At 47.4% G+C, this 27557-nt stretch overlaps 2 protein-coding genes across 4 annotated transcripts; both read right to left on the reverse strand.

Moving 5' to 3' along the window:
• Nucleotides 1-1002: 1002 nt before the first annotated feature.
• LOC131189847 (major histocompatibility complex class I-related gene protein-like) lies at nt 1003-20068 on the reverse strand. 3 transcript variants are annotated; one of them, XR_009153134.1, is made up of 7 exons: nt 19216-20067; nt 14285-14560; nt 12726-13007; nt 10290-10391; nt 9682-9768; nt 4528-4561; nt 1003-2208 (listed from the first exon to the last, which is right to left on the reverse strand). XR_009153134.1 is itself a non-coding variant. In XM_058166376.1 (7 exons), exons 1-6 carry the CDS (start codon nt 19739-19741, stop codon nt 4542-4544), a joined length of 1239 nt encoding a protein of 412 aa, XP_058022359.1. In that variant the 5' UTR covers nt 19742-20068; the 3' UTR covers nt 1003-2208; nt 4528-4541. The 3 variants fall into 3 exon arrangements, 2 of the variants coding, with proteins under 2 accessions (XP_058022359.1, XP_058022360.1); XM_058166376.1 differs by having other exon boundaries at nt 9736-9768; nt 19216-20068; XM_058166377.1 differs by lacking the exon at nt 4528-4561.
• Nucleotides 20069-20184: 116 nt separating this feature from the next.
• Nucleotides 20185-27256, reverse strand: LOC131189866 (HLA class I histocompatibility antigen, B alpha chain-like). The gene is made up of 3 exons (XM_058166423.1): nt 27153-27256; nt 23071-23346; nt 20185-20716 (listed from the first exon to the last, which is right to left on the reverse strand). Exons 1-3 carry the CDS (start codon nt 27220-27222, stop codon nt 20505-20507), a joined length of 558 nt encoding a protein of 185 aa, XP_058022406.1. The 5' UTR covers nt 27223-27256; the 3' UTR covers nt 20185-20504.
• Between the last annotated feature and the right edge of the window lie 301 nt (nt 27257-27557).

Here is a 27557-nt window from a genome sequence, read left to right on the forward strand (position 1 = left end):
GGATGAAGAGACTCAAGGAAGGAGGTGTCTCTGGCAGAGAAGAATGGGGGGGGGGGGAGGAGATGATAACTGCCTCCCAGTACTTGGGGAGGGGGGTCAGGGAGGGGGCGGTTGCCACAAAGAAGAGGGGATCGGCTTCTCCTCCAAAGCTCCAGAGGGCAGGAGAAAAGAAAAATGGGTGGAAGTTTGTTAAAGAGAGATTCCATCTAGATTCTAGAAGTAAGGAGAGAATTTCTAACAGTGAGAATGTTTACTCAATGGAATAGTTCACCTCCTGGAGTTGTGGCTGCTCAAAAACAGATGGAACAACCTTTTGACCAGGATGGTATAAGTTCTCCTACCTTAAGCTGGAGGTTGGACTGGAAGCAGAGGTGGGTTTCAGCAGGTTCTGACCAGTTCTGGAAAACCGGTAGCAGAAATTTTGAGTAGTTCAGAGAACCAGTAGTAAAAATTCTGACTGGCCCCACCCCCATCTATTCTCTGCCTCCTAAGTCCCAGCTGATGGGGAGGAAATGGGGATTTTGCAGTAACCTTCCCCTGGAGTGGGGAGGGAATGGAGATTTTACACTATCCTTCCCCTGCCACGCCCACCAAGCCACACCCACAGAACTCATAGTAAAAAGATTTGAAACCCACCACTGACTGGAAGACCTCTGAGGTCCCATCCAGCCCTAGGATTCTATGTTGCAGGTCAGAAACTCCGACTGATCTTTGCTGGGGATGAAAATGCTCAAAGGCTCTTGTGGCATTTTCAAGACAAAGCTGGCCAGTCAGAGATGTCTAATAAATAAATATATTTCTAAAAGCTTTGATTCAGAAGGAGGTGCTCAAATATTGACTGAATTCTTACCAAATGCTTTAAATCAGGTGTGTCCAACCTTTTATCTTCCCTGGGCACCACTGAGTGAAAAGGGATTGCCTTGGGCTGCGTATAAATTATATAATATAGTTAACATATGCTTCTTTTATCTTTTATCTTATTTATTATATTTGTTTAAAAACATTGAAAAAAAATAATGAAAAAACAGGAAAAGACACATTATGTCTCTCCCCAGTTGAACACTGAGAAATCTATTGCAACAATAATAGCTTCCCCCCTTGCAAAAGAGGTCCAAATTTATAATCTTGTAGATCTATTTGCAGCCTAACTGACCTTCGTAGATTACATATATGAAAAGGAAAATAGTTAATAGTTGAACAACAGCAAAGTTAAAATTCAAAGCACTCTGCTAACAATAAATGTCTGTTATTATAATTTATTCTTGGAAAGTTTACACAATTTCTTATTTATCACAAACTGCTCCAATTATTATCTCTGAGTCCAGTGTTAAATACTTGTGTTTTGGTTCTTATTTGTGAAAGCTTTCCTTAGGATGTTCAGCACTTCATGATTGGGGGAAATTTCCTATTTCATTTTTCTAAACTCTGAAAATCCATAAATGGCAGTACATGCTACATACTATTCATTATACAATTTACACAAACAAGAGAGAAAAACTTCCACTTTCAATCCAAGCAATTATGATGGAGATAAACATTAAAGTAATGTTACTTTAAAGTAACTTTCTCCCTTAAAATAAAACTCTTCCCTTAAAGTAAAACTCTTCATTCTATTCCTTACTCCATTCGATATGGGCCTTTCTCTAAAACCTGTTAATCAGCAGAAGCCCATTAAAGACCACCAGAAATAACAACATAGTTGCTACAAGCTATATTACAAAGCTATTTACAAGATATACAAGGCAGTTTGATGTAGTGGTTAAGGCACCAGGCTAGAAAGCGACCGCGAGTTCAAATCCTGCCTTAGCCCCAAAGACAACTTGGGTGGGCCAGTCATTCTCTCTGACCCCAATCCACTTCACAGGGTGGTTTTTGTGGAGAAAATAGGAGGATAAGGTGTATTGGATATCTTCAATACACCTTTAGCAGGACCACAAATTAATAAAAAATTAAAATCTACTAATCACAGTTTAAATCCTTTTGAGTCCACAATTATAAATACATAAGATGTTCTTCTCTGTCCCTCAATCCTAATATAAAAGGCTACTGATCCAATAATAAAAGTGAAGGTGAAAGACCCCAAATTCATCCTGGTTCCAAGCATGTAGAATGGGGCTGAAGGGCTCCTCCTGAGAGTCCGGCCTCATTCAGAAGAAGGCTGATCCCATCTTCTCTCCTCTCTCCTGATGCTGGGACTGTTCTCTCATGCTGCAAAGAGAGGGAAAAAGCAGGCAGGGTCAGTCTGGAAGGGAGCCCAGAGGAGGAATCCCACCGCCCAGGCTGAGGGATCAGCACCAATCTGCCCAGCTGATCCCACTTGTGAGGACTGCTGCTTCCTCAAGAGAGGGATCAGCTGGGTGGGAGTTTCCAAGGTAGAAAGAAGGGCTGGGACTGGCTCCTGAGCCACAATTTACATAACATCAATTTTCCCCCTCAAATACAGGAATCCAATACTAGTCTGTGTTGTTTCCAGAGATCTATGGATCCCTATGTCCCCCATATGTCTTCCTTCAGCATCTGGAGGGAGGGATTCCCAGTGGGCTCCAAGGAGTGGAGAGAAGACTCTTCTCCAGGGGTGAAATGCTACTGGATCGGACCGGATCGGGCGAGTAGGTAGCGGAGTTTGGTTCTGGTTCGCCGACCCGGTAGCGATCGCTGGCTGGCCACACCCCCAAACCAGTCCACGGCCCGCAGTCCAGCTTTCGCAACACCGGAACACTGGGAAGGCAGCTCGCCACCTGCTCACCCTCAGGTCAGGGGCCGGGGCCCATTCCCCGAGGCCCCGGAGCCGCTGCCTTCTCCAACCGGGTCAGGGAATGCACCATTCCCCGACTCCGGCCTTTCCCTGGAGCTGCCGCCCGCTCTTCCTTCGCCCACTTGCTACCTGCTCGCTGTCTGTTCCCCCTTCGCCTTTGGTCAGGGCCCAGGGATACCTCATTCCCCTGAGACCCCGGAACCACCCCCTGCTTGCCGCCTGCCTTAACCAGGTCGGGGAATACACCATTCCCCGACACCAGCCTTGTCCTGGAGCCGCCGGCCGCTCTTCCTTCGCCACGCAGCATATACTTACTTTCTTCCAGTGGCTGGCTGCTGGGAAAGGCAAGAGTCCAAAAGTTAGAGTCCCTCTCCTTGAATCTGCCGCTGCCATTGCTGCGTTTTCCATGCACCGACTGCGCAAGCGCACATCCGTTTATTTTATTTATCAGCGGTAGGTTGGGTGTGCGCTTGCACAGCCAGCACATAGAACAAGGCGGCAGATTCAAGGAGAGGAACTCCGGTAACTTTTGGATGCTTGCCTTTCCCGGCAGCCAGCCGCTGGAAGAAAGTAAGTATATGCCGTGTGGCAAAGGAAGAGCAGGCGGCGGCTCCGGGACAAGGCTGGTGAAGGGGAATGGTGCATTCCCCGACCCGGTTGAGGAAGCGGCGAGCAGGGGGCGACTCCGGGGCCTCAGGGAATGGGGCGTCCCTGGGCCCCGGCACCTGACCATAGGTGAAGGGGAGCAGGCGGTGAGTGGGCGGCAGCTCTGGAGAAAGGCCGGAGTTGGGGAATGATACATTCCCCGACCTCATTGAGGCAGGTGGTGGCTCCGGGGCCTAGGTGAAGGGAGAACAGGTGGCGAGGGAAAGGGAAAAGAATTTTTTTTCCCTACTGGGTTCTGTGGGCATGGCTTGGTGGGGGGGGGGTTGTGACTGAGTGGTCATGGCTGTGAGTGACATTGAGTTGGCCACGCCCACTCAATCACAGGACATACCCACCCACCAAGCCACACCCACAGAGTAGGTAGCAAAAAAAATTAGATTTCAACCCTGCCCTTCTCCATCCATGACTGCAGAACCCTCAAGAAGCCCCTCATCTGCCCCTCTTTCCCTCCTGCACTGAGGACCCCCCAGTCCGGTTAGGATATTCAATTCAGGGGCTGGAACAGGAAAGTGTACAAGGGGCCAGAACACAAAGTTGTAGCTGATTGGCTGGAGAGTGGCAGGTCCAGCATGAGGCAATCTACGTTACGATTGGTTGCTGGGGGTATAAAGGAGGAGTTTCCCTTTTTTCCCGCCTTTTTCTTCTCTGCGTTCCATATGTTGTTTGATTTACCTCAGGATGTTCCTGTGTTCCTGACTATCTTGTCGGCTGCAACTATAAATGTTAAATATATTTATGTTAAATATATTTATATATCTAACCAAGAAGTTCGTCTCAGTGTCTTTTGACTCCATCTGGAGAGCTGCTCTGTTGTTGACAAATCTCCTCTTTGCAGCTCTCTGAGCCTCCTGATCCAAGACACTCAGATCCCAAAAGGAGTCACAGTCTGGCCTTGCAGGAGAAGAGTTTGGGGGCAGGCAGAGCCCCCCCTTTCCCAGAACCCCTCTGGATCTCCCCCAAATTCCTTCCCTTCCAGCGCTTGAGATGAGTAGGGGAGAGAAGAGGGATTTCCCAAAGCATCTTCACCATCAGTTGGTCCTTGGACCTCAAAGCCCCCATTTCCCTCCCTTCCTCCTCCCCACACAGACCCCAGTGGGGCCACTCACCTGCAAGGGGGCTGCTAAATGGCCACGTTCCTCCCTGCATTGGGGAGAGAGAGAGACAGAATGAGAGGATAGGATAGGGATAGGATAGGGATAGGGATAGCTTTGTCCTGATCTTCTTTCTCTTCACCATTAAACCTCTGGAGCTTCATGAACCTCTCAGAGGAGACCAGCCTATTTATTTAGTTTATTATGAAACTTCTATGCCATCCAACTGTTCAAGGTGACCCTAGGAAGCTTACAATAAAATGCCATGTAAAACATTTAAAACAATAAATTAAAAATCAGATTTCCCCCAGCAGATCATGTTTCCATTTACTCCAACAAGAAGATCATATCACGATATGAAAAAGTTGCTAAAATGTATGGCTTTTATAAAGAGCCAACAGAACTAAATCAGATATTAACAGGGACGGATGAAAAACTAATTTTAAAAAGTAGCTATTTATTGTGTATTAAAATGGAAGAAGAGCACCTAAAGGAAACAATGATAGTATGGTTATACTATAGAGTTAGATAAATGGCAGAAATTGTGGGATAGGAATTATATATTAACAATGTCAACTGCATACAAAGAAAATCTATATAAAATGATTTATAGAGGGCACTTTTCACCGGGAAAGGGGTGAAAAAAATGGGTGGGTGGGTAGAATCTGCCTACCAGGTATTCATCTGGGTAGTCCTTAGCCTGGTCAGCTTCAGCACATTAGTTTGCTTGCTGGTTTTGAGGTTGGGGCTGGTTGGGGCTAAAAAACAGCTCCTAAACCACAGGTGAAAATAGCTTGAAAAGTCCAGCTGATCGTCAGAGGGAGCTCCAGTGAATAAAGCAGGCAAAGTGCGGAAGGGGTAAAAGAAGGCAGCAGCTGTTCTGGGTAGCCATTTTGGGGACTGCGTGTTGCGTTTTCAGCCTCCAAAGAGGCGATGTGCTTTGGCGATCCCCACAGCCTTGAAGGGCTCTCAAACGGAGCGTTTGGAGGCTGAAAACGTGACGCGCGGAGCCCAAAAACATAAGCCATTGTCGATGGCCATCTCTGCAGCCAGGAAGAGGACGCACGGAGGCCGAAGGGTGCAGGCAGGTGGGTGGGCAGGTGTTGTGCCTCGTCCGCTTTCCCCGCAGCCGGGGCCTTCTTATCTGCTTCTGAACGCTGAGGAATGTCCTAGCATGCCTCCCGGCCCCAGCCCTGGCTCCATGCCCAGACAGGCTGAGGAAGAAGAAGCGCCTCCCTGGCTCCATGCCCAGGCAAACGGAGCAACTAGACCCCTCCCCCTCCCCCACAGCATGTGAGCCTGAGGAAGGTCAATTACCAACAGCTGCAGACTGGAGTGACCCTCGCTTCAGGAGAATTGATAAGTGGCGTCAACAGAAGGAAGGGAGGGGCACGCCGGGATAAGTGCTGAGTCATGGAGCCACACCCCATGGCCTATATAAAGGATCTGCTTTCTGGCATTCTCTGAGTCAGGCAAAGTCTACCTTATCTTGCTGAAATCACTTTCTGGTCTGCCTGCCTTGAGAATTTTGCTAGGAGTTTGGCAGAGCTGCAGAAGCACGCCTGATTCGGATTTCCCTGACCCGGCCGTCAGCGGAGGAGTGGGACTCGACAGCAGGGTTACATTTGGAGTATAAGATGCACCCAAATTTTCAGCCTCTTTTAGGAAGGAAAAAAATGTGTCTTATACTCCAAAAAATACGGAAATCAAACACTGGGTTCGATTTATCATATATGGTGGACCTGCCCAAAGGCAAAAATATTGGACAAAAAGGAGACGACTTCCGGTATCCAGCGGCAACGGACGTCTGGAAGGCTTCTCCTGCCTCCAGCGGCCGAATCCGGCCGCCGCCGAGGCCCTCAGGGGCCAGGTGTTCCGAAAAGGACACCTGCCGCACGGACGGCTCGCCAGGGGTCTCCCAGCCGACATACAGGACTGTGGGGACCGATGCTGGCGCGTCCTAGGCTCGGCGGGGTTCGGAGGCCACAGGCCGCGGCCATTATTTTGGTCGTCGCCTGGGCCGCTGTGCCCGGTGACACCGGGGCATTGGATTTATAACTGCAGCAGCCTGGTGGTGAACAGGGCACGGAGAAGAATTGAGGAGGAGAAGGGAAGGGAATATCGGTAAACGTGAGTGGAGTGCTCCGGAGTGCGGGGGGGTTTTCTCCCCTGCGGTTGGAAGGAGCACGAGTTATTCTGGAGAGAGAGAACTTAAAATAAGAAGATTACCGTTTTGTGGAGCTCTGGAGAGAAGAGGTGATGGAGAAATTTAGGAGGGAAGGTTTGAGGCCCCCCCTCCTTCTGGGGAACAGTGGTGGCGTCCAGCTTCCGCCTTCACTATGAGAATTTTGATGACATCACTTCCCTTCGGCTTCCTGGTTGACTAACTGTACTCTGGACTCGTTGCTCCTGTGAGTGCCCCCTGGTGGATCCGGAGGAAATTACAAGGATACCGTGCCTGCCTGAGGATTTTGTATTTTTTTTTCCTTAATGGCAAAAGGTCAGAGACCAACTGCTGGAGAGATGGAGAGAATTTTGGAAAAGTTATCTAATATGGACAAGAAATTGGATGAAATAAGAGCAGAAATTGTGACTATCCAAAAGGATTTAAAGGATACTCAACAAGTTTCAGCAGAAAACAAGCAGAAAGTGGAAGGTTTGGAGGGTGAGATACGGGCAGTGCAGAAAAGAGAGGAGACGACAGGCAATGCTGTGCTTGACCAGATGGATAAAATGTCTTATTTCCTTAGGTTTCAAAATTTGGAAGAAGTGGACCAAGAAGACTTGAGAGATGTTGTGACTAAATTGTTGGGAGAATTTCTTGGGAGAGGTGTTGATTTCATGAATTGGGATGTGGATTGAGTTTATAGAGTTAATTCGCAATATGCACGCACGCATGCAGTTCCCAGAGAGGTTCATGTTAAATTTGTGAGAAGAGAGACGAGAGATGAAATTTTAGAAAACATAGGAGTGGGGCACTGATTTACAGGGGCAGGAGATAGCCATTCTGAGGCAGATTCCCAGACAGGTACGTGAAAAAGAAAGAAATATTATTTTTGTCAAGCAAATTGTACCAGAAGGGAGTGGGCTTCAGATGGCTGATGCCAGAGGATTGATGATTTTCCGGGAGGGCATTACGAAAAAATCAGTACAATTGCGGAGGCTACGGCCTATGTGGAGGAACACAAAGCCTTCCTGGAATCAGATGACCCAGGAATTGAAGAAGGGGAGGTTATAGATCATGGGGCTGAAGCGGCTGCCGCTGTTGCGGCCCTGGAGTTGGGTCAGGCTGAACCCAGAGTTCTGAGATCCAAAACTAGGAAGTGATAAAGATATTTGGGATTGTGTTGGTTTTCCTTATTCTCTTTTGTATGATATTCTGTTTATTCTTGACTCTTCTTTATTACGTATTTAAAATTTGCAAACTTAGCTACTTCGTGTCACCTGCTTGCCTTATGGCTGTTGTATGTGTTAAAAAATTTGAGTAAAATTCTTATTTTAGATAAGAAAAATGAAAATTTACCATACCTGATATGTATTTGTATAAACCTTTTTTGACTAATAAAAACTTTTTGAATAATAAAAAAAAAATATTGGACAAAAATACATACATAGTTAGAAAAATGGTAAAGCAACATTTAGATCTAAAACCAGAAATATTCTTGTTGGGCATTTTACTAAAGAAATACAATAAAGGGAACACATACTTAATTTTACATGTCTTAACAGGATCTAGAATTGTGTTTGCATAACAATGAAAAAGTGAAGAGATCCCTGCAGTGGGAAAAAAAATACTAAAATGTGCAGAAGTAGATAGATTAACATTTAAAATTAAGAAGAAGGAAGAAACTGAATGTTTTTTAACATGGGACTTATTTTATTAATTTTTAACTAGTAGAAACAGAATTTAGAAATTTGGAAGCATAAGAGAATGATTAATTACATAAAGGTTTATCAAAATGGATAAGCAAATATGTGATCAATATAATATTATTATTATTATTACTATTTCTCAAAATTAATTGTACTCAGACAACACACTATTTATGTAGAAAAGGAATTTTTTATATTTAATAAAAATGTTTTAAAACTTGAAAAAAAGAAGAAGATCGTATCCAGTGTTTATTGACCACTGCCTTGGGTTGGGTCCAAGATGATCTGGGAGAGGCCCATAGCCACCAGGTCGGCCATGAAATCCTGGGCTGCTTCCGAGGCCAAACCCATGGATGGCAGATTGCAGTCTCCCAAGACCAACAAAGGAGAATATTTGTAGCTCAGGGTTGAAATGAGAGTTCCTTGGTGTTCTTTGAGCTTGGTTGTTTTCTTGCAGACATTTCATTACCATAACTAGGTAGCATCCTCAGTGCAAGTCAAGCAAGCTCAGAGAGCACCAAGGACCCCTCTCGCAAGACCATAATCCTGGGGAACTACATTGCCAACCTCAAAATGATCTCTACCACTCAGGCAGGGAGGTGGCCACTCAGCAGGGAGGCTGGTACAGTAGGAACAAGAAGCCCAACTGATTTCATGAACCTAGCTCCAAAACAGGGAGTAACAAGCAGAAATTTGGGGCACAAGGCCCGTTGAAAGCCAAAAGAGATTCTCAGAGGACCATGCCAACCCACCTGGGCTGCATCCTGGGGTATCAGCTGGTGCCAAACCCTAAACCCAGCTGGGCACATCTGTGAGAGGAGAACATCCCCCCTTCCAGAGTCAGCCAGGTCTCAGCTATGCCACCAGAAGAGTCTCTAACCACTGGGGATTATGGTATTGTGGTGGTTTTCCTATTTCCCACCAAGGAATGATGGGCTCTTTCCTCCAAAGGGGGTCAGGCTCCACCATGCTGACTCTGGGCTGCCTTCCCTGCTTGAATGAAAGTGCCTGGAAATCCAACAGGGAGAGTTTCCCTTCTCCTCCAGAGGAACAAACCAGTGCAAGGAAAGTGAATTTTGTAAGTTCCTCCTACTCGGAAAAAAGAGCAGCTTCTCACTCAGAGGAAATCTTTCACCCAGATGGATCTTCTCATCGTCTTGAGGCTTTCTTGTCCTAGATCTTCACTCCCAATATCAGCCTGGCTGTTCTGAAAAGCTTAGGAGGAAAAAGCACAACTCTGCAGCTTCAAGAGTTTCTTTTGTGTTTAAACACACACGTATACACACGTGATGGTACCTCTGAGGCCTGTTCTAAGTTGGAAACTACACGGAAAGAGGACAATTCACTCACTGGGTGCTGCATTGTAGTCATCTTGACGTCTCTCTGTAAGGATAAAAATCAATGAAAGCTCAAAATAATCCACCAGAGATCATCCAAACTCTCCCTCTGTAGGAGGAAAAACCCCAAGAGATACTTCACAGGCCCTTTTTTCCCATTTATAAAAACAGAAAGATCTTCAAAAAAACAAATGTATCTCCTGATTTGCCCCAAGAGAGACCTGCTGCCTCTGAGATGGATGGAGGGGAACTGGGGGAAGCAGCAGAAGAAGCTGGGAGGGGAGGAAGATGGAAATCCTTCTCTGTTGCTCTTTGATCAAAGCCTTTGAAAGGGACAAAGGAACTGGGATGCCTCTTCCCAACTCAGAAGAAGACGGGACTGCCTGAATCTCAGACTCAGCTGAATTGAGACTGGAGTCCCAGCAAGAGGCTGAGATCTCAGATGCTCCCCAAGAGGGCTGGGAAAACAGGACAGAAGGGAACCCAGAAGAAGCTCCCCAAAGGGAGAGATTTGGGGGGAACCTCCCCATTTTCCTTCCATCATCCCCCTCCCCAAAAGGTACTTACTGAGGAATACCAGGATCCCAGCAATCAGACACACCAGGACAAGAGCAGCCACAACAACGCAGCCGATGATGAGCCCCAGGCTGGATTTTGAATTGGTTGGTTCTGAATTGGGAGAAAGAGCAGAACATTGAAGGAGAACCCAAAACTATCTTCCCAATCAGGGAAGAGACCTAAAGAAGTGAAAGCTGGAAATACCCCAAATTAAAAACTCCATGGGCTCATTTTTGTGTCCTTCTCAAGGTAACATGAAGAGGCCTTGCTAACCGTTGTTAGAGGACGTGGCCTCATGACGCTCCTTCCTTCTCACACCAGCCCAGCATGAAGGCAACTGAATTCATATTTTGACTCAAAAACAGCCGCTTGCCACCTTATGACTCTTACCAGCTTACAAAACAAAAAATTCATCAACACAATAATGTAAACAAAATTTGCTAAACAAATAACATTTTCGTTCTTTTTATAGGCTGCCTCAATACATCATGACTCTGAGTGGAAATGGGCAGCTCGGTACGCTATCTTTTGTCTTCAGTTTGAGTGTTTGCATTTTATTATTTAAAGTAAAGGGATTCATATCATTGATCTTTTTTTTTAAGTACACACTTTCATTTTCTTTGGCCAGTCCAGGAATAGCAAAAAATTATAATTTGTGCTTCCAGAATGTCAGCATGAAACATGGAATATGGTGATATCCGACTTCTGGATGCTCCCACAAATGGCAGAAATAGAATAACTGAATAACAGAGTTGGAAAAGACCTTGGAGGTCTTCCAGTCCAACCCTCTGCTCAAGCAGGAAACCCTATACCATTCCAGACAAGTGGCTCTCCAGTCTTTTCTTAAATGCTTCCAGTGATGGAGGACCCACAACTTTTGAAGGAAAGTCCTTCCACTGATTAATTGTTCTCCCTGTCAGGAAATTTCTCCTCAGTTCTAGTTTGCTTCTCTCCTTGTTTAGTTTTCATCCATTGCTTCTTGTCCTGCCCTCAGATGCTTTGGAGCAGGGCTCTCCAACCTCTCGGACCTCAGGAACAACTAAATTCATCATTTTAAATCCCAAGGACCACTAATATGAATTTTTTAAAAAGATAAATAGTATTTAATGCAATATAAAAAATGCAAATGATTTTTCTGCGGACCACCAAAATTTTCTCACGGACCATCAATGGTCCATGGACTACTGGTTGGTGACCATTGCTTTGGAGAATAGCTTGACTCCCTCTTTGTGGCAACCCCTGAGATACTGGAATGTATCATGTCACCCCTAATTCTTCTTTTCATTATACTAGAAATGCCCAATTCCTGCAATTGCTCCTCATATATTGTAGCCTCCAGGCTCCTAATCATCTTTGTTGCTCTTCTCTGCCTTCTTTCCAGAGTCTCAACATCTTTTCCATATCTTGGCAACCAAAACTGGATGAAGAATTCCAAGTATGGTCTTACTAAGGCATTATAAGGTGGTATTGCTTTGGGAGGAGAAACGGGCAGGTTTGAGGAAGGAACTTTAAATTTCTCTTGCACAAAATTCAAGATTCCCATTGAATAGCAATCATGTCATTTGTAAATTGATGCTTGCTAAAAACAACAACAAAAATAAAAGGAATATTTTATTTTGCCTGGGATATCAGCATAACAATTACATTTGAATATTTTAGTATTGTGGTAACAATCATCAATAAAAAACATTGAATTTGAATTTTGCAACCTTGGAAGTATGTTAAGGACACTTATGAGCATATACAGAATTCTTTGAGAGAGGGATTTTTTTCCTTGGGTTTTTATTTTGAGCCTCAGGAATTCACATATCGTATCATAAAATAATGTGCAACTTTTTTCTTAGAGCAGCAACATAGAGTGACCTTTTGACCTTTAAAGCAGGAAACCCTCTTAGTCTCTGATGGGAAAAAAACCTCAGACTTGGAAGCCTCTTTTCTGACTCCTGATGCATCAGTCCAGCCACTCTCTGCATTTCCTGAAGGCAGCTGCAGTTCATCAATTTTATATTTATATATATAGAATTTGCCTTCAGAAAAGGGGCTACCAGACTCCTCCTGATTCTTCTACTTTAGGAATTGTAAACAAAAGGAAATCTATTTCTGGTGCTCAGCACAACTGCTGCTTTTCTGCTGGGGGCAAGAAACAGGGAAGGCCTAAGAGAGGATCTAAGGGCGTTTCATCAGGATCGGCCAAGTATTGTGATGGGATTCTGTAGTTTCCATCATCTCAAGTCAGTTCTGTGGTCTGATCCCTTCAGCTTCACCAACCCCAAACATTGGAAAAACCAGTGGATTAAAGGTCAGGTATGCTCCAGGGGTGAAATGTAAAAATGTTTGCTACCGGTCAGGTATGCTCACATCTGGACACATCTGGGGTCAGATTTCTCTCCCACAACCCTCCAGCCTGCCTAAGAGTCCAGCCTTCCCCTCCCTGCAGCCTCTCACCCTTCAAGGCCATATCCAGGGGCTCCTGCAGGCTGTCATGTTCCACGTGGCACCGATAGCGGTCTCTCTCTTTGGGATCAATCCGGACACTAAGCCAGTAGTGGTAGGTCCCATCCGCGTTGGGAGCCACAGACGCATGGAGGGTGTCATGAAGCCAGACCTCCCCGTCCCTCGTCCAGGAGGCATCGATCTCCCTGGGGTAGAAGCCGTGGACATGGCAGACGTGCGTCTCCATCCCATCCTCCACCTCCGTCCTGCTGCTCATCGTCACCTTTGGAGTCTCTGCAGAAACACCAGAATTAACTCTGAGCCCCTCCCGAGACTGGAAGGTGGATGGGAAACTTGGAGGAGCGATCAACTTAGTTTTACATTCCACACTTGCAGTGTCTCCAAATCTGGAAAATGCTCAACTACAAGAACTCCTGATTTTGAGTTCTTGAGGGTCCAAGGAAATGCCTCTCCAACTGCTTTGAACTCTGACTGATCCTGGGCTTCAAGCGAGGGACAGTGGAGATGGTCTCTTAAGTTCCTTTTCATAACAACACAGAAGATTCTCCCTACTTTTTGCATCCTCTTCTGCTCCCCTGAATCTGAGGCTGCTCCAGGCCTCTTTCCGAGGGACACAACCCCAATTTTAAGAGGAAGAGAGATCAAAGGGAATCTCAAACTGATCAATTTGGAAAAGAGATTTTGTCTCTCAAAAGGTGGAAGGGGGCAGAGAGAGGTTGATGCCAGTGGAAGAGAGTGAGGGTCCTCCCCTGGCAGGGAGGGGCTGTTGGCAATCATCAGTGGGGAAATTCTCCCCATTGATCCTAATCTCATCCAGCTAATCCTGGAGGGATGAAGGACCCCTGGGGGGAATCAGTAGACCTAGGGAAGAGGGATGGTCTATATGGTAAATTAATATAAATTTCTAGGAAAAGATTATAATGTGAGCCCCCCTGTGGGGTGAGGGGGTGTTTTAAGAAAGGCTCACTGAGAATTCTGGGAACCTGTTTGAGGCTTAAGAGAAAGACTGTCAGAAACTCCACACACCCCTAAGAAAACCATCCCTCATCTATGGCCTTCTTGGCCCAAGTGGGGGCACTGATGTCTTATTAATGGTAGAAGTGGAGCCCTCTAGTGGTGGGGGTGGGAGGTGCACCATCAGGTACAAGGCAGGGAGGGAGCCCCCTATGGGATTTGGGGAGAAGTAGAGTTAATGAGAGGAAATAAAGAGTGCCCACCATTCTCAGCTACACTTTGGCTAGTGGAGGTTTCATTGAGTAGCCCCAAATGGTTGCCTCATTGTGTGCAGTGAACAGGACACCACTAAGTGATTATCCTGCCTGATCCACCCAGATACCTGCCAGGGAGAGGCTGTCTTTCCTGGTCCATTGAATGGCTGCCTGACAATAGGAATCAAACAGGACTTCCCTTGTCTTGGAGAGAGGCTGGAAGTGTGGGGGAGGATTCCCAGCAGGGCAAACAGGCTGAAGACCAGGGACCCAAAGGGGCCGAATGTGTCAAAGAGGTCCGGCCATAAAGGAGGAAAGTCCAGTCTGCATTCAGATGCTCACCTGTCCTCAGCAACATCTCATTCCCATAGGACAGGAGCTTCTCCAGCCACTCAATGCAGATTTCGTCCAAGTAGGCACTCGTTCCCTCCTCCTCTCCTGGAATGGCATTCCATTTCCTCTGGGTGATCTGGGCCTGGGGTTCGGAAGCCACCCAGGTGAGAGTCTTCTTGTCGAAGTTGATGAAGGTCCTCCCATCGTAGCCATATTGGTTAAACCCTCCTTTGCTCCCATCTCCCCGGAGCTCACAGCCATACATCTCCTGCCATGTGTGAAGGCCTAAAAGACAGACAGGAGGAAGGTTTTGGGGGTCCTGAAGATAGACAGAGCTGCCCCCCTTCCTGCAGGGACTTTGACACAGGCACTGACACCCCCCATTTCCTTCCTAGCATTCAAGGGAAAGAAAGCCCCCATCACTAACCGCCCTTCTCCCCTCTCTCGACCTGCCTCCCTACATATCCCCCTCCCCCCAGGATGAATTCCCTGAAGCTCCCCAGGAAAAGGGAATCTTGAAAAGAGGATCCCAAGAGGGGACCGAGAAAAGAAGGAGTGGTAAAAGAAATGGAGGGACAGTGATCTTTCCATCTTTCTTTTTGCTGTTCTTCTGGGGGGGGAAAGGAAGGGAGCCCAGAGGAGAAACAGTTGGCTGAATCTGTGGCTGCAAAGAGGGACTGAGAATCTCGTCGTTTCAAAGAGGTTCTGGTTGATCTACATAAAAGCTTGCAGGGATCCTTGTGATCATAAATCTTGGTCTACGTTCACAAATAGCACCACGTCACAAGGGTTCCTTCCCACTTTGGGCTAACCAGAAACAAACCATGGCTTAGTGCAATGTGGGAATGAAGCCTCAAAGGGCTACAAAGGAGTATTTTCCTTAGCAACAGCAGCAAGTGGCCCAGTCTGATCTGGACACCCAAAGGGTTATTGACCATTGAAATGAAGTTTGAAGTTCACAGTCTTTGCAAGGCCCTGGAGAAGATGTTTCAACTTCAAGTGAACAGATTCTTGGATTTAAAAGAAAACTGAATGTTTGAGGGGAAAAAAAAGGAAATCCTGAAATGTTTCTACTCCAGTTTGGGCTTGAAAGGGAGGAAGAAGGCCAGGAACTCTCAAATCTAAAGGAAAATCACCTGTTAGGACAGTTGACCTAAACTGACCAATTCTTTCCCTCCCTCTCCACACCCAGGAATGACAGGTGAGGGATCCTTTCTCTGCATCTTCTGCTCAGCCAGAGAACTTCCCTTTGGAGAAAGAGGAAGATCCTTGGTGTTGGATTGGGCAAATGAGGAGGCACAAGACCCAGTGAGTGACAACAGCTCTTTTTATTAGGGTGAGAATCCAACAAGGGGCACCGGTCAAAAGTGCCCCTTATATATCCACCTGGCTGAGGCACCAGCCAATTGGCAACATTTATTTTCCCACTAAAATTTCCACCAATAGATTCATACACAACACTCCTTCCCTCCCAGAAAACACTTTGCCCCGGATTTGCATTTATTTGCATTCGTAATCACGCAGGTAGCCAGGGCGTTCCCTGTGTCTGCTGGACCCGCTCAATTCAGTTTTGGCGGGGGAGGCATGCTGGTTGGAGGTACTTTCTGTTCCTCCCAGCTCTTCCGTTGGGGCCCTTTTTGTTGGACTATTGGCAGTTGTTTCTTCATTTCCCTTTGGATTATTTGCCGTTTGGTCGTCGTCGGGGAGTATAGGCGGTGTCGGGCAGCGCTGGACATCAAAGTCTTCAGGTAAGTCATCCAGTTCCCTCGGGCTTGAGTTAGCTGTTGGAAGGATTGGTTGGTAGTTAGGGACTGGCTTTTGTGGTGTTTGTTCTACTCTTTTTCTAAATTGGCCGATGTGTTTCCTCTCTATTTTGCCATTGCCCATGTCCACGGTGTAGGATTTTGGGCCTGTGATCCCTGTCACCCTGCCGGCCACCCATGTGGGGCCTTCAGCGTAATTTCTTGTGAACACAGGTGCTCCTATTTGAAAACCCTTTGTGCCATTCCCTCTCCCCTGGTAACCGTCTGGGGAGTAGTTGGGGTTGAGTCTGTCCAGTGTGCACCTCATTTTCTATCCCATTAAGAGTTCAGCAGGGCTTAGGCCCGTGGCTGAGCAAGGTGTCCCATGTTGGGCTGTCAGGAAAACATCTATCCTTTCTTGCCAGTCCCCCGGCCTGAGGTGTGCCAATGCCTCTTTGGTCGACCTCACAAATCGTTCTGCCAATCCATTTGACGCCGGGTGGTACAGGGCCGAGAGGGCATGGCAGATTCCCAACTCTGCCAGGTAGCCCTCAAAAAGGGTCGCTATGAACTGGGGCCCGTTATCTGAGACCAGTGTGTCTGGTACCCCGTGGGTTGAGAATAGTTTCCGGAGAACCCTTATGACTGCCTCTGCAGTGATAGATTTCATGATTACTACTTCTAACCACTTTGAGGAGGCGTCAACTATGATCAGAAAGGTTTGGCCATGGAAGGACCCCGCGAAGTCTATGTGTATGCGGGACCAGAGGCCTCTGGGTCATTCCCATTCCTTTACCAGGGCTGTGGGGGGGGGTTGGGCCTGGATTCCTGGCATTTTTTTTAAATTTGAATTTATATCCCGCCCTTCTCCGAAGACTCAGGGCGGCTTACATTGTGTTAAGCAATAGTCTCATCCATTTGTATATTATATACAAAGTCAACTTTTATTGCCCCCAACAATCTGGGTCCTCATTTTACCTAACTTATAAAGGATGGAAGGTTGAGTCAACCTTGGGCCTGGTGGGACTTGAACGTGCAGTAATTGCAAGCAGCTGTGTTAATAACAGACTGCATTAGTCTGTAGAGCCACCAGAGGCCCTGCCATTGAGGGCATTTCGCTACCCAATTTGTGATATGGTTGTCCATTTATGGCCACCACATGTAGCTTCTGGCCAGACCCTTCATACGTACTATCCCCGGGTAACCCTCATGCAACATTTCAAGAACCCTTTCATGCAAACAGGCAGGTACAACAATTCGATCAACAATTAAACACCCCCCTTGCGTGGACAGTTTGACTTGCTTCGTAGCGAACTGTTTAAATTCTTCCGCCACCTGTTCCTTCGGCCAACCCCTTTGAACCCAACCAATGACAGTTTTTACAACAAAGTCTCTTCTCAACTTCTGCCAATGTCAGCGGTCCTGAGCTCAGAGTCTATAAGCAGTGCCGGTCTCCCCGGGGTTGGGTCTTCCACCAACTTCGGCAGTGGGCACCTGCTAAGAGCATCAGCATGGCTTAAGTCTGGACCAGCATGTAATTGTAGGCTGCCAGGAAGATTTCCCATCGTGTCAGTCTTGGTGACATGGCAATGGGAGTGGGTCGGTCCCCTGCTAACAGTCCTAATAGGGGGCGGTGGTCGGTGACAAGTTCAAAGGCCCTCCCAAACAGGTATTCATAGAATTTTTTGACCCCAGCCACTGCGGCCAGGGCTTCCCTGTCCAGCTGGCTGTAGTTTCTCTCAGCTCTGGACAGGGTTCGGGAGAAGTAGGCGATGGGGGCTTTGGATTTGTTGGGCATTCGGTGGCTCAGTATGGCGCCACCCCGAAGGGGGATGCGTCACAGATGAGTACAAGTGGGAGGGTATTATGATATTGTATGAAGAGGCCGTTAGCAATTTCTTGACCCCTGCGAATGCTTCTGCTTCGGGCTTTCCCCAGACCCAGGGTGCTTTCTTTGCTAATAGTCTATGGAGTGGTTCTGCTATCGTGGCTTTTTGTTTTAAAAAGACAGCATAGAAGTTTAGGAGACCCAGCAAGGCTTGTAGCTCTGTTTGGTCCCGTGGGGTGGGTGCCTCTCTGATGGCCTTGACTTTGGATTCGGTGGGGTGGATGCCCGCTTGGTCTATCCTGTACCCAAGGAATTCAACTGAGGGGATCCCGACTTAAGACTTTTCTAGTTTGAGTTGGAGTCCTGCATTTCTAAAAATGGTCAGGATGCTTCGTAACCTGTCCCCCAGTTGTTGATGGTTGTCTGCGGATATCAGGACATCATCAAGTATGGCACTACTCCTGGTATCCCATGCAGTAGCCTTTCCATCAAGTTTTGGAAAAGCCCAGGGGCTACACTATAGTGACCAGACGTCCCGCTTCTGGCGAGACAGTCCCGCTTTTTAATAATTTGTCCCGTGTCCTGCGGCAATTCCAAAAAGTCCCGATTTTTTTTTTGTTTCACTCCCATTCTGAAAATGGGAGGCGGCAACGCAAGAGGAGGAGGTGGAGAAGGGGGAATGGTGGAGAAGGGGGCGCGAGAGGGAGGAGAGACGCCGCTTGACTTCACCCGAGAGGAAGACAAGAGCGGAGAGGAGAGCCGAGGAGAGCCGAGCCTGCCTGGAAGAGCCGAGAGGAGAGCGGAGAAGCAGCAGCCGCTCCTCCTCCTTCAGGCAGGTGGCAAGACTCAGCGTGCATACGCAGCCCTCCCCCCCCCCCGGTCAATGGTGTCCCGCTTTGCCATCGCTGAAATCTGGTCACTTTAGGCTACGCTGACTCTGAATTGTAACTGGGTACATTTGAAGGCACCTCTGTGGGTTACAATAGTCTGCGCTTCCACTGTGGCGCCATCTACAGGCAGTTGTTGGTACACCTGCGCCAAGTCTAGTTTTGTGAATGTCTTTCCTGGCCCCAGGGAGTGCAGTAGATGCTGCACTATCGGCACCGGACAGGCGCTCTTCTGCAGAGCTTTATTTAAGGTTGCTTTATAGTCCGTGCAGATGCAGACAGACCCGTCGGACTTTATTGGGGTCACTATTGGGATCTCTCATTTCGCATGATCGGTGGGAATGAGGATCCCTTGCCTGACTAGCTTGTCTAGCTCTAGGTCAATCTTGGGTTTCAATGTGAATAGCACCCGCCCGGCTTTCAGTCTTATGGGGGCGATCCCAGGGTCTAAGTTGAAGGAAATAGGGGTCCCCACGTACTTGCCGAGGTTGCCTGAGAAGACGTCCTGGAATTCTCGAAGAAGGTCATCCTTCAGGCTCTGGTGGGTAGCGTGGATCCCGATGACCCCATAGAGTCCCATTCCTAGGACTCTGATCCAGTCCATCCCTAGGAGGTTCAGTAGGTTCCCTCGAATGATGGTCACCGGCAATTGTTTCCTGTAGGGACTGTAGGTTACGTTGACGGTTGCGATGCCTTCCATGAGAATCCGGTTCCCCTGGTAGTCTTGCACCCGGAATCGTTGGTGTTCCAGTTTGTCTTTTCGGATGTGCGACAGGATCGCCGTGACATTGTCGCAGGATACAATCGTGATGGATGACCCGGTGTCGACTTCAATCTCGATCTGTTGGCCATTGATGCCAACCATTGTGAATTCTTTGTCTTCTGGATCGGCACTGGCTTGGCCGATTCGAACTTGGTTCGATTTCGTGCCTTTTAGTGGCCGCCTTTTTGGTAGGGGCCATTTTGGGTCCCCCTGCATGGAGGTGGCTGCTGATTGGACGGCTTCCATTCAGCGCGGCTCTTTTGGCAGGAAGGCTGGCTTGCTCTGCACACTCTGTCCAGATGTCCTTTCCTTTCACACTATCGACATACTGCGTCTTTAAACCTGCAGCAATGGTGGTTCCCGCTGCAACTGGGACACTCGTTTTTGTCATCTTGAGCGGCTCTATCGGTTTTGAAGACCTCTTCCTCTTCTTCCTCGTCCTCGCTATTGAGCTTGGCATCCCCCGGTGTATGGGAACCACATTGGCCAAGGTGCTCGGTGTGCCCAGTCGATGGAGGGTCTCGGCTGCCTTGCTGGACAGCTTGTGTCCCTTGGCCTTATCGATCACGACCTGTAAGGTTAGGTTGGACTTTTATAGGAGTCGCCTCTGTAGCCGTAGATCCCTCACTCCACAGATCAGTTGTGGATCTGTGGAGATCAATCTAGGAGCGTGTCATCCAAATCTCAGAACTCGCAATGGGTGGCTGCCTTGCGCAGGGTGGCGATGTAGGTGCTGATCGGTTCGCCTTCTTCCTGAAGCCGCTGGTGGAATTCGTACCACTGCATGAATTTGGATGGCATTGGGGCATAGTGTGCCCTGAAGGTCTCTTTGAGGATGTGCCAGGGTACGGCCTGGACTGGCGTCGGCTCCGAGAGCAATTCAGCAATGTCGAAGACTGCAGGGCTGCAATGGCTTAGGAAGTATGCTCGCTTCCGATTGTCCGGCAGCCCTTGGAAATCGTTGGTCTTGTGGAAACAGTCAAATTGGGCCATGTACGATCCCCACTTTTCAGTAGCTGGGTTGAACGGCTTCGGTGCATTGTAGGCAGCCATCTCGTGGTCTTGGCTTCGGCAAGGGCTGGTCTACCTGGATGGATGCGGAGTCGTCAGGTGTCTTCTTCGGTCCGTTCAGCTCCCTCATGCCAGCCTCGATCCTACCTTTGTCGCCAATGTTGGATTGGGCGAATGAGGAGGCACGAGATCCAGCGAGTGACAACAGCTCTTTTTATTAGGGTGAAAATCAAACAAGGGGCACTGGTCAAAAGTGCCCCTTATATACCCACCTGGCTGAGGCACCAGCCAATTGGAAAAGTTTATTTTCCTGCCAAAATTTCCACCAATAGATTCATACACAACACTTGGGAGCTGCAGTCTGATCCTGCCCTCGAGAGGAGATTCCCTGATCTTCCCATGGGAAAAATAGTTCTGGATTTCTGCCCAAGAAGACTCTCCTGCCATTCACAGGAAGGCACTAAATATTTGGCTGCAGTTTTCAACTTCTGAGAACAAATTCTGTCTTATTTCAGAAGCATCAAAAGCTAAGACAGAAATTGTCTTATTTCAGTTGAAGATTAAACCTGTGTGTTCTTATCTCAGGTCTGGCACAGAACTGAGTATTTGTGCAGGAAAAAAAAACCACAGGGATTTCATTGAAAAGGCAAATTTCATTTTTTTATTATTCGTGTAAGAACACTATTAATTCATCTCTACAGGTCTATGCATGAAACAATTTTAGCCTTTCTCTGAGCCTGGATCTTCAGGTGTTCCTTGAAACCTCAAAATAGTTCGAGAGTTCCTCCAGGGTCAAAAGGTTAAGAAAGGCTGGTTTAGAGAGGCTAAAATATATTTATATTTAGAACTGCAGACTATCACAAATCACTTCTTGATGTCTTTTTTCTTTACTAATTTTCTTCCACTGGTTTTATTTTCTTGTACTTTTTAATTTTCTTTGATTGATTTCCTTTCTCTCCTTTCCTTTATGTTACCTTCTATTAGCTCTTATCTTTTGTTCAAAAGGTTTAATACAAATTATATTAAAAATTCTTTTCTTGTGTTTTTTTTCTTTAATTTCTTTTTTTTGTCATCTTTACATTACTTTACATTAGTTTTTATATTCTAATTGAAGGTTTAATACAAATTATTTAAAAAAATTAAAAAGGCCAACAGGACATCATGAATCAATAAAATGTTAAAAACACAGAGACTAATGTCACAAAGCCTTGTGACATAAATCAAGGTAGAGCAACCACATCTGGAATATTGTGTTCAGTTTCTGGTCAAAAGACCCCCGGAAGGAGAGGAGGGAGCTGGAGAAGATCCAGAGGAGGCGACTCAGGCAATGGGAGGGGGGAAGTAGCCTCCCTTTGAGGGAAGGTTGGGGACATTTGGGGCTGTTGATCCTGGAAAGGAGGCTCCTCTCCACTCTGGCTGGTCTCCTTCCTCCTTTCTCCACCAGGGGGAGCCCTCTGAGTCCAGCTCTGCTCCCCTGAGAAGCCAGCAGGGGGCCTGGAGGGATCTGGGGAGACCCTCAGGGATCAGGGGCAGGAATGGCAGAGCTCTGGGGTCTGCCTGGAGGGAGGGGGGAGGAAAGGGTGGAAGAATTGGGGAGGGGCTGCACCTCCTTGGGATTAAAGGAGGGGAAATGGCTGATGTTTATGGAGAAGGTTTATCTCAGCCAAAAGCAGCCATATCCTTACAGACACATTACCTTGCAGTCCCCCCAAATAAAGTTCCTTGAAGGTGAATCTTGTCCCCCAAAGATGGCAGAAGGGGGGGGCTGCTGAAGAAGGCCATTCACCCCTCCAGGGCAGCCCCACCAAGAGGGCAGGGCAGGAGTTCATCCTGAGGGATCAAGGATGAGAAGCCATGAAGGCTCTGAGAGACTCAGGAAGGGCCTCAAATGGAGGTTTCTTTCTTTTCTGTCTTTCCCCATCAAGATTGGGAGGATCCTGGAAGTGGCCCTGAGATCCCCACCCCCCACCATTTGGGCCTCCTGGCCTCTCCTTCCAAGAGGGGGATGAAAAGAAGTTCCTGGCATTTGAGCCCCATTCATCCCTCCAAAAATGGGGTGAAGGAAAGGGATCTAGTCTCTTCAGATGGATCTGCACTTGATCCCTTATTTCTCTGGGGTGGAAACAGACAGAAGGACGAGGATCTGCTTCCACCAGGATCTCCTTAGGATCCACCTGCCTCTTCTTTTGGGAGGGGCATCTGTGATTCCTTTCCTCTCCCACAGCAGGAGATCCTCCAAGGTCAGACCCTCCAACTGTCATGGGGGGGGGAGGGGAGATTTCGGTCTCATTTTACCTCAGTTTATATCAATATCTATATCAATATTCAGAAAGACAGATGGATAACTTTTAAAAAGTGTTCATTAACTGCAATTGGCAGAAAATATCAGCTATGGAGGTAAGAAGAATCTGATATCGATTTTAAAAAAAGAATAAACATATAAAAAAAGTTTTTAAAAGGTGTGGAAGCAGCCTTTCTCTTTGAAGGGAATCCCCCTTTCTCCCCCCTCTGGTTCCTGGGGAGGGGATTATGGGGCCGGAGGAGCCACCCGACCCATCACTCACCTTCGCTCTGGTTGTAGCGACTCCTCAGAGTCTCCAGGCCTTCTCTGAACAGCTCCTCAATGCCACGTAATACTTGGGTGTTTCTGTCCCAGTACTGGGGATCCTCCTTCCCCACTTTCTCCATCCAGGAGACGCGAGGCTGCCTCTTTCGGCTGTTGCTGTCGTAGGAACTGAAGAGTTGATCATCCACAAACCCCAGAGCGACGAAGTGGGGCTGCCCTTGACTGGGCTCCGAAATGCCAGTGTAGAAAAACTTCATGGAGTGAGAGGAGGCACCTGGAAGGGAGCCAGAGGGGCAGAGTAAGGGGGCTTCCCATCTGAGGCTCTGGGGAGAAAGAAGGAAGAGGAGAGTTGGGGGGCGGAGGAGGAAGGGGGGAAGGAAGGGGGAGATGGAGGGAGAGGAGGCAGGAGGTGAACTGAGGGAAAGAAGCAGCTTCTGGAGGGCCTGAAGGGTTGGAGGGCAGGGAAGGTGGGGGGTGAGAGAGGAGAGGAAGGTCAGGTCCCCCAAACTTTACCTGCCCCAATTGTGCCCTCCCCCCTTCCAGCAAGGCCTCCCTCAAACCCCCTTCTGGATTGCTCAGTCTCTGCCCCAAGGAAGCTGCAGTCACCCCACAGGTAAAAGGGGGGATTCCACCCTCAGAAGCTCAAAAGCAGCAGGAAACCCCACCCGGTCCTCCCTCCTTTCCATTCACAGACAGAAAAGAAAATCTCATTTCACAGAGGGCCGACGTGGATGGTTAATAGCTGCAGATTTTAGGGGAGATTTTATAAAATGGGGGAGGGGGAAATCCAGGTGCGATCAGAGGCCATGGGATCCTTAGGGGAAATCCAAATGTGGGAAGGGAAATGAGGGGAGGGAAGAGAGCAGCAATGAAGAGAGCAGCAATATAGCCCACCCCCAAATCTTTCTCTTGTTATCCCCAGCTGGAAAATTCCATCTCCCCTCCCAGCCATCTGAGCAGGAATCAGTTTTGAACCCAGGACTCAGAGGGGCTCCCCCTCATTGCACAGAAAATCTCACTCTGATTATCCCAAGATTGCTTCATTTCATCAACCCAGTTAGGGCCCTGAAACCATCATTCAGGGACGCTTTCCATTGGACCAGATTTCCTCTGAATCTCACCCTTCCCTTCCCACAGAAGCTGCTCTGAAATTTCTCCTCCTCTGGAGCTGATCCTGCACTTGGTCAGCACAAAGAAAGGCAAAAATGCCCCTCAGCCAGCTCAGGAGAGGATTGTCATCATGGCTATCCAACTCTTCACAAGAATAAAAAAAAAATAAGACGCTCCTAGGAAATCTGGTAAGCTGCAAATTCCAGAAGGCCACCAATAATGCCCGTCTGCTAAAAACTGAACAAGGAGTCCATTGTGGGAACCCTGCCTGTCCTAGAAAAAAATTGATGTTTAGGATGGGGGTGGGAGGATGGGGATCGAGGAGAAAGTGACAATCAAGAAGGTGGGGGGAGGAGAATCTTTCGGAAGATTATTATTCAAGGAGCCTTTCTCTCCAGATTCTTAGCCTGCTACATTCAAATAGCAGTCTTAACCCGATCGCTGGATTCCAACAGTCCCCGCGTCTTCCAATAAACATATTTATATATGTTTATATAAATTTTATATAATCTAATATAATATAACAACAGAGTTGGAAGGGACCTTGGAGGCCTTCTAGTCCAACCCCCTGCCCAGGCAGGAAACCCTACACCATCTCAGTCAGATGGTTATCCAACATTTTCTTAAAAATTTCCAGCGTCGGAGCATTCACAACTTCTGCAGGCAAGTCGTTCCACTTATTCATTGTTCTAACTGTCAGGAAGTTTCTCCTTAGTTCTAAGTTGCTTCTTTCCTTGATCATATAAACAATAGAATAGAATAGAATAGAATAGAATAGAATAGAATAGAATAGAATAGAATAGAATAGAATTTTATTGGCCAAGTGTGATTGGACACACAAGGAATTTGTCTTGGTGCATATGCTCTCAGTGTACATAAAAGAAAAGATACGTTCATCAAGGTACAACATTTACAACACACATAATAAACACACACACATATATATATATCGTTATATATTATATAGTTACTTTCATGCTTATGCTTATATATGCTGTTGTGACAAAATAAATAAATAAAAATAAATAAAAAACCGGAACCGACTCCAAGTGTAAAAAAAAGTCCCCTCAAAGGCAGGAAAGAGGACCCAGGCGGAGGGATAGGGTGAAGGCAGCCAGGAAGTTCGTGAACTGACCTGGTCACGTGCAAACGCTTTCTGACAACCTCCACTTTGGGGAGGGGAAATCCAGGTGCGATCAGAGGCCATGGGATCCTTAGGGGAAATCCAAATGTGGGAAGGGAAATGAGGGGAGGGAAGAGAGCAGCAATGAAGAGAGCAGCAATATAGCCCACCCCCAAATCTTTCTCCTGTTGTCCCCAGCTGGAAAATTCCATCTCCCCTCCCAGCCATCTGAGCAGGAATCAGTTTTGAACCCAGGACTCAGAGGGGCTCCCCCTCATTGCACAGAAAATCTCACTCTGATTATCCCAAGATTGCTTCATTTCATCAACCCAGTTAGGGCCCTGAAACCATCATTCAGGGACGCTTTCCATTGGACCAGATTTCCTCTGAATCTCACCCTTCCCTTCCCACAGAAGCTGCTCTGAAATTTCTCCTCCTCTGGAGCTGATCCTGCACTTGGTCAGCACAAAGAAAGGCAAAAATGCCCCTCAGCCAGCTCAGGAGAGGATTGTCATCATGGCTATCCAACTCTTCACAAGAATAAAAAAAAAATAAGACGCTCCTAGGAAATCTGGTAAGCTGCAAATTCCAGAAGGCCACCAATAATGCCCGTCTGCTAAAAACTGAACAAGGAGTCCATTGTGGGAACCTTGCCTGTCCTAGAAAAAAATTGATGTTTAGGATGGGGGTGGGAGGATGGGGATCGAGGAGAAAGTGACAATCAAGAAGGGGGGGGGAGGAGAATCTTTAGGAAGATTATTATTCAAGGAGCCTTTCTCTCCAGATTCTTAGCCTGCTACATTCAAATGGCAGTCTTAACCCGATCGCTGGATTCCAACAGTCCCCGGGTCTTCCAATAAACATATTTATATTAATTTTTTATATAATATAATATAACAACAGAGTTGGAAGGGACCTTGGAGGCCTTCTAGTCCAACCCCCTGCCCAGGCAGGAAGCCCTACACCATCTCAGTCAGATGGTTATCCAACATTTTCTTAAAAATTTCCAGCGTTGGAGCATTCACAACTTCTGCAGGCAAGTCGTTCCACTTATTAATTGTTCTAACTGTCAGGAAATTTCTCCTTAGTTCTAAGTTGCTTCTTTCCTTGATCATATAAACAATAGAATAGAATAGAATAGAATAGAATAGAATAGAATAGAATAGAATAGAATAGAATAGAATTTTATTGGCCAAGTGTGATTGGACACACAAGGAATTTGTCTTGGTGCATATGCTCTCAGTGTACATAAAAGAAAAGATACGTTCATCAAGGTACAACATTTACAACACACATAATAAACACACACACATATATATATATCGTTATATATTATATAGTTACTTTCATGCTTATGCTTATATATGCTGTTGTGACAAAATAAATAAATAAAAATAAATAAAAAACCGGAACCGACTCCAAGTGTAAAAAAAAGTCCCCTCAAAGGCAGGAAAGAGGACCCAGGCGGAGGGATAGGGTGAAGGCAGCCAGGAAGTTCGTGAACTGACCTGGTCACGTGCAAACGCCGCTTTCTGACAACCTCCACTTTGGGGGAGGGAAAAGAATTGCACTTAGGGGCGCCCAGGTAGGTTTGAGTGACATCTGGAGGGGCCACCTGCCACCCTTGTCCTGTTCCCAGAGGTGTTCCCCGGGGAGGGGGTGGCAGCGGAGTCCCACCCATGCTTTGGGGTCCCCTTCTGAGAGTGGGAGAGGGAGCGGACTGGAAAGAGGACCGAATCAGGATTCTCTTTCTGGAAATAAACTTTTGGAGGGAGGAGAGAGAGGGATGGAATTCCCGCCAGGAGAAAAAAGAGGCAGGAACCCCCGATGTCCCCAAAGGGACTCACCGAAGCACCTCTCCCGTAAAGCGACCGCCACCAACAGCAGAAGCGACCGAGCCAGAGAGCGCAGAGCCATCCTGGCCGCGATCCACAACTTGCGCTCCGCTTTCCGGAATTCGCAAGCAGAGAAAGACCTCCTCCGGGTCATCAAAAAAAAAAGCAAAAACTCCAAGCAAGCTGGCGATTGGCCGAGCTCAACCAATCGAAAAAAAAGCTTTTTACCCATGTCGTCATTGTTGCTAGGCAGACGTCCAGGACCAACCGGGGAAAGCGAAAGTGCCATCAGGAAATCCCCTTCCAGGGATTCCGCCTCTCTTGGGGAGGGTCAGAACTGCTGGGCGGGGAAAAGCGGGGGGGGGGTGTTCTCTGGGTCTGGGGGGAGGGACGCAGGCAAGAGGGAGGGGAGACCCC

The sequence above is a fragment of the Ahaetulla prasina genome, chromosome 2 (assembly GCF_028640845.1).
Source record: "Ahaetulla prasina isolate Xishuangbanna chromosome 2, ASM2864084v1, whole genome shotgun sequence".
Classification (NCBI taxonomy): Eukaryota; Metazoa; Chordata; class Lepidosauria; order Squamata; family Colubridae; genus Ahaetulla; species Ahaetulla prasina.

Excerpts from the sequence above, each read along its gene's own strand:
- LOC131189847 (XM_058166376.1), bottom strand. The coding sequence starts at position 19,741 with ATGGAAGCCGTCCAATCAGCAGCCACCTCCATGCAGGGGGACCCAAAA. Across the intron at positions 10,392-12,725 it reads CCTGGATATGGCCTTGAAGG|AACCAACCAATTCAAAATCC; the intron begins GTGAGAGGCTGC and ends CTCCCAATTCAG. Across the intron at positions 9,769-10,289 it reads TGGGATCCTGGTATTCCTCA|AGAGACGTCAAGATGACTAC; the intron begins GTAAGTACCTTT and ends TTATCCTTACAG.
- LOC131189866 (XM_058166423.1), bottom strand. The coding sequence starts at position 27,222 with ATGGCTCTGCGCTCTCTGGCTCGGTCGCTTCTGCTGTTGGTGGCGGTC. Across the intron at positions 23,347-27,152 it reads TTTACGGGAGAGGTGCTTCG|GTGCCTCCTCTCACTCCATG; the intron begins GTGAGTCCCTTT and ends GCTCCCTTCCAG. Across the intron at positions 20,717-23,070 it reads TCGCTACAACCAGAGCGAAG|AGCTGTTGTCACTCGCTGGA; the intron begins GTGAGTGATGGG and ends CCTAATAAAAAG.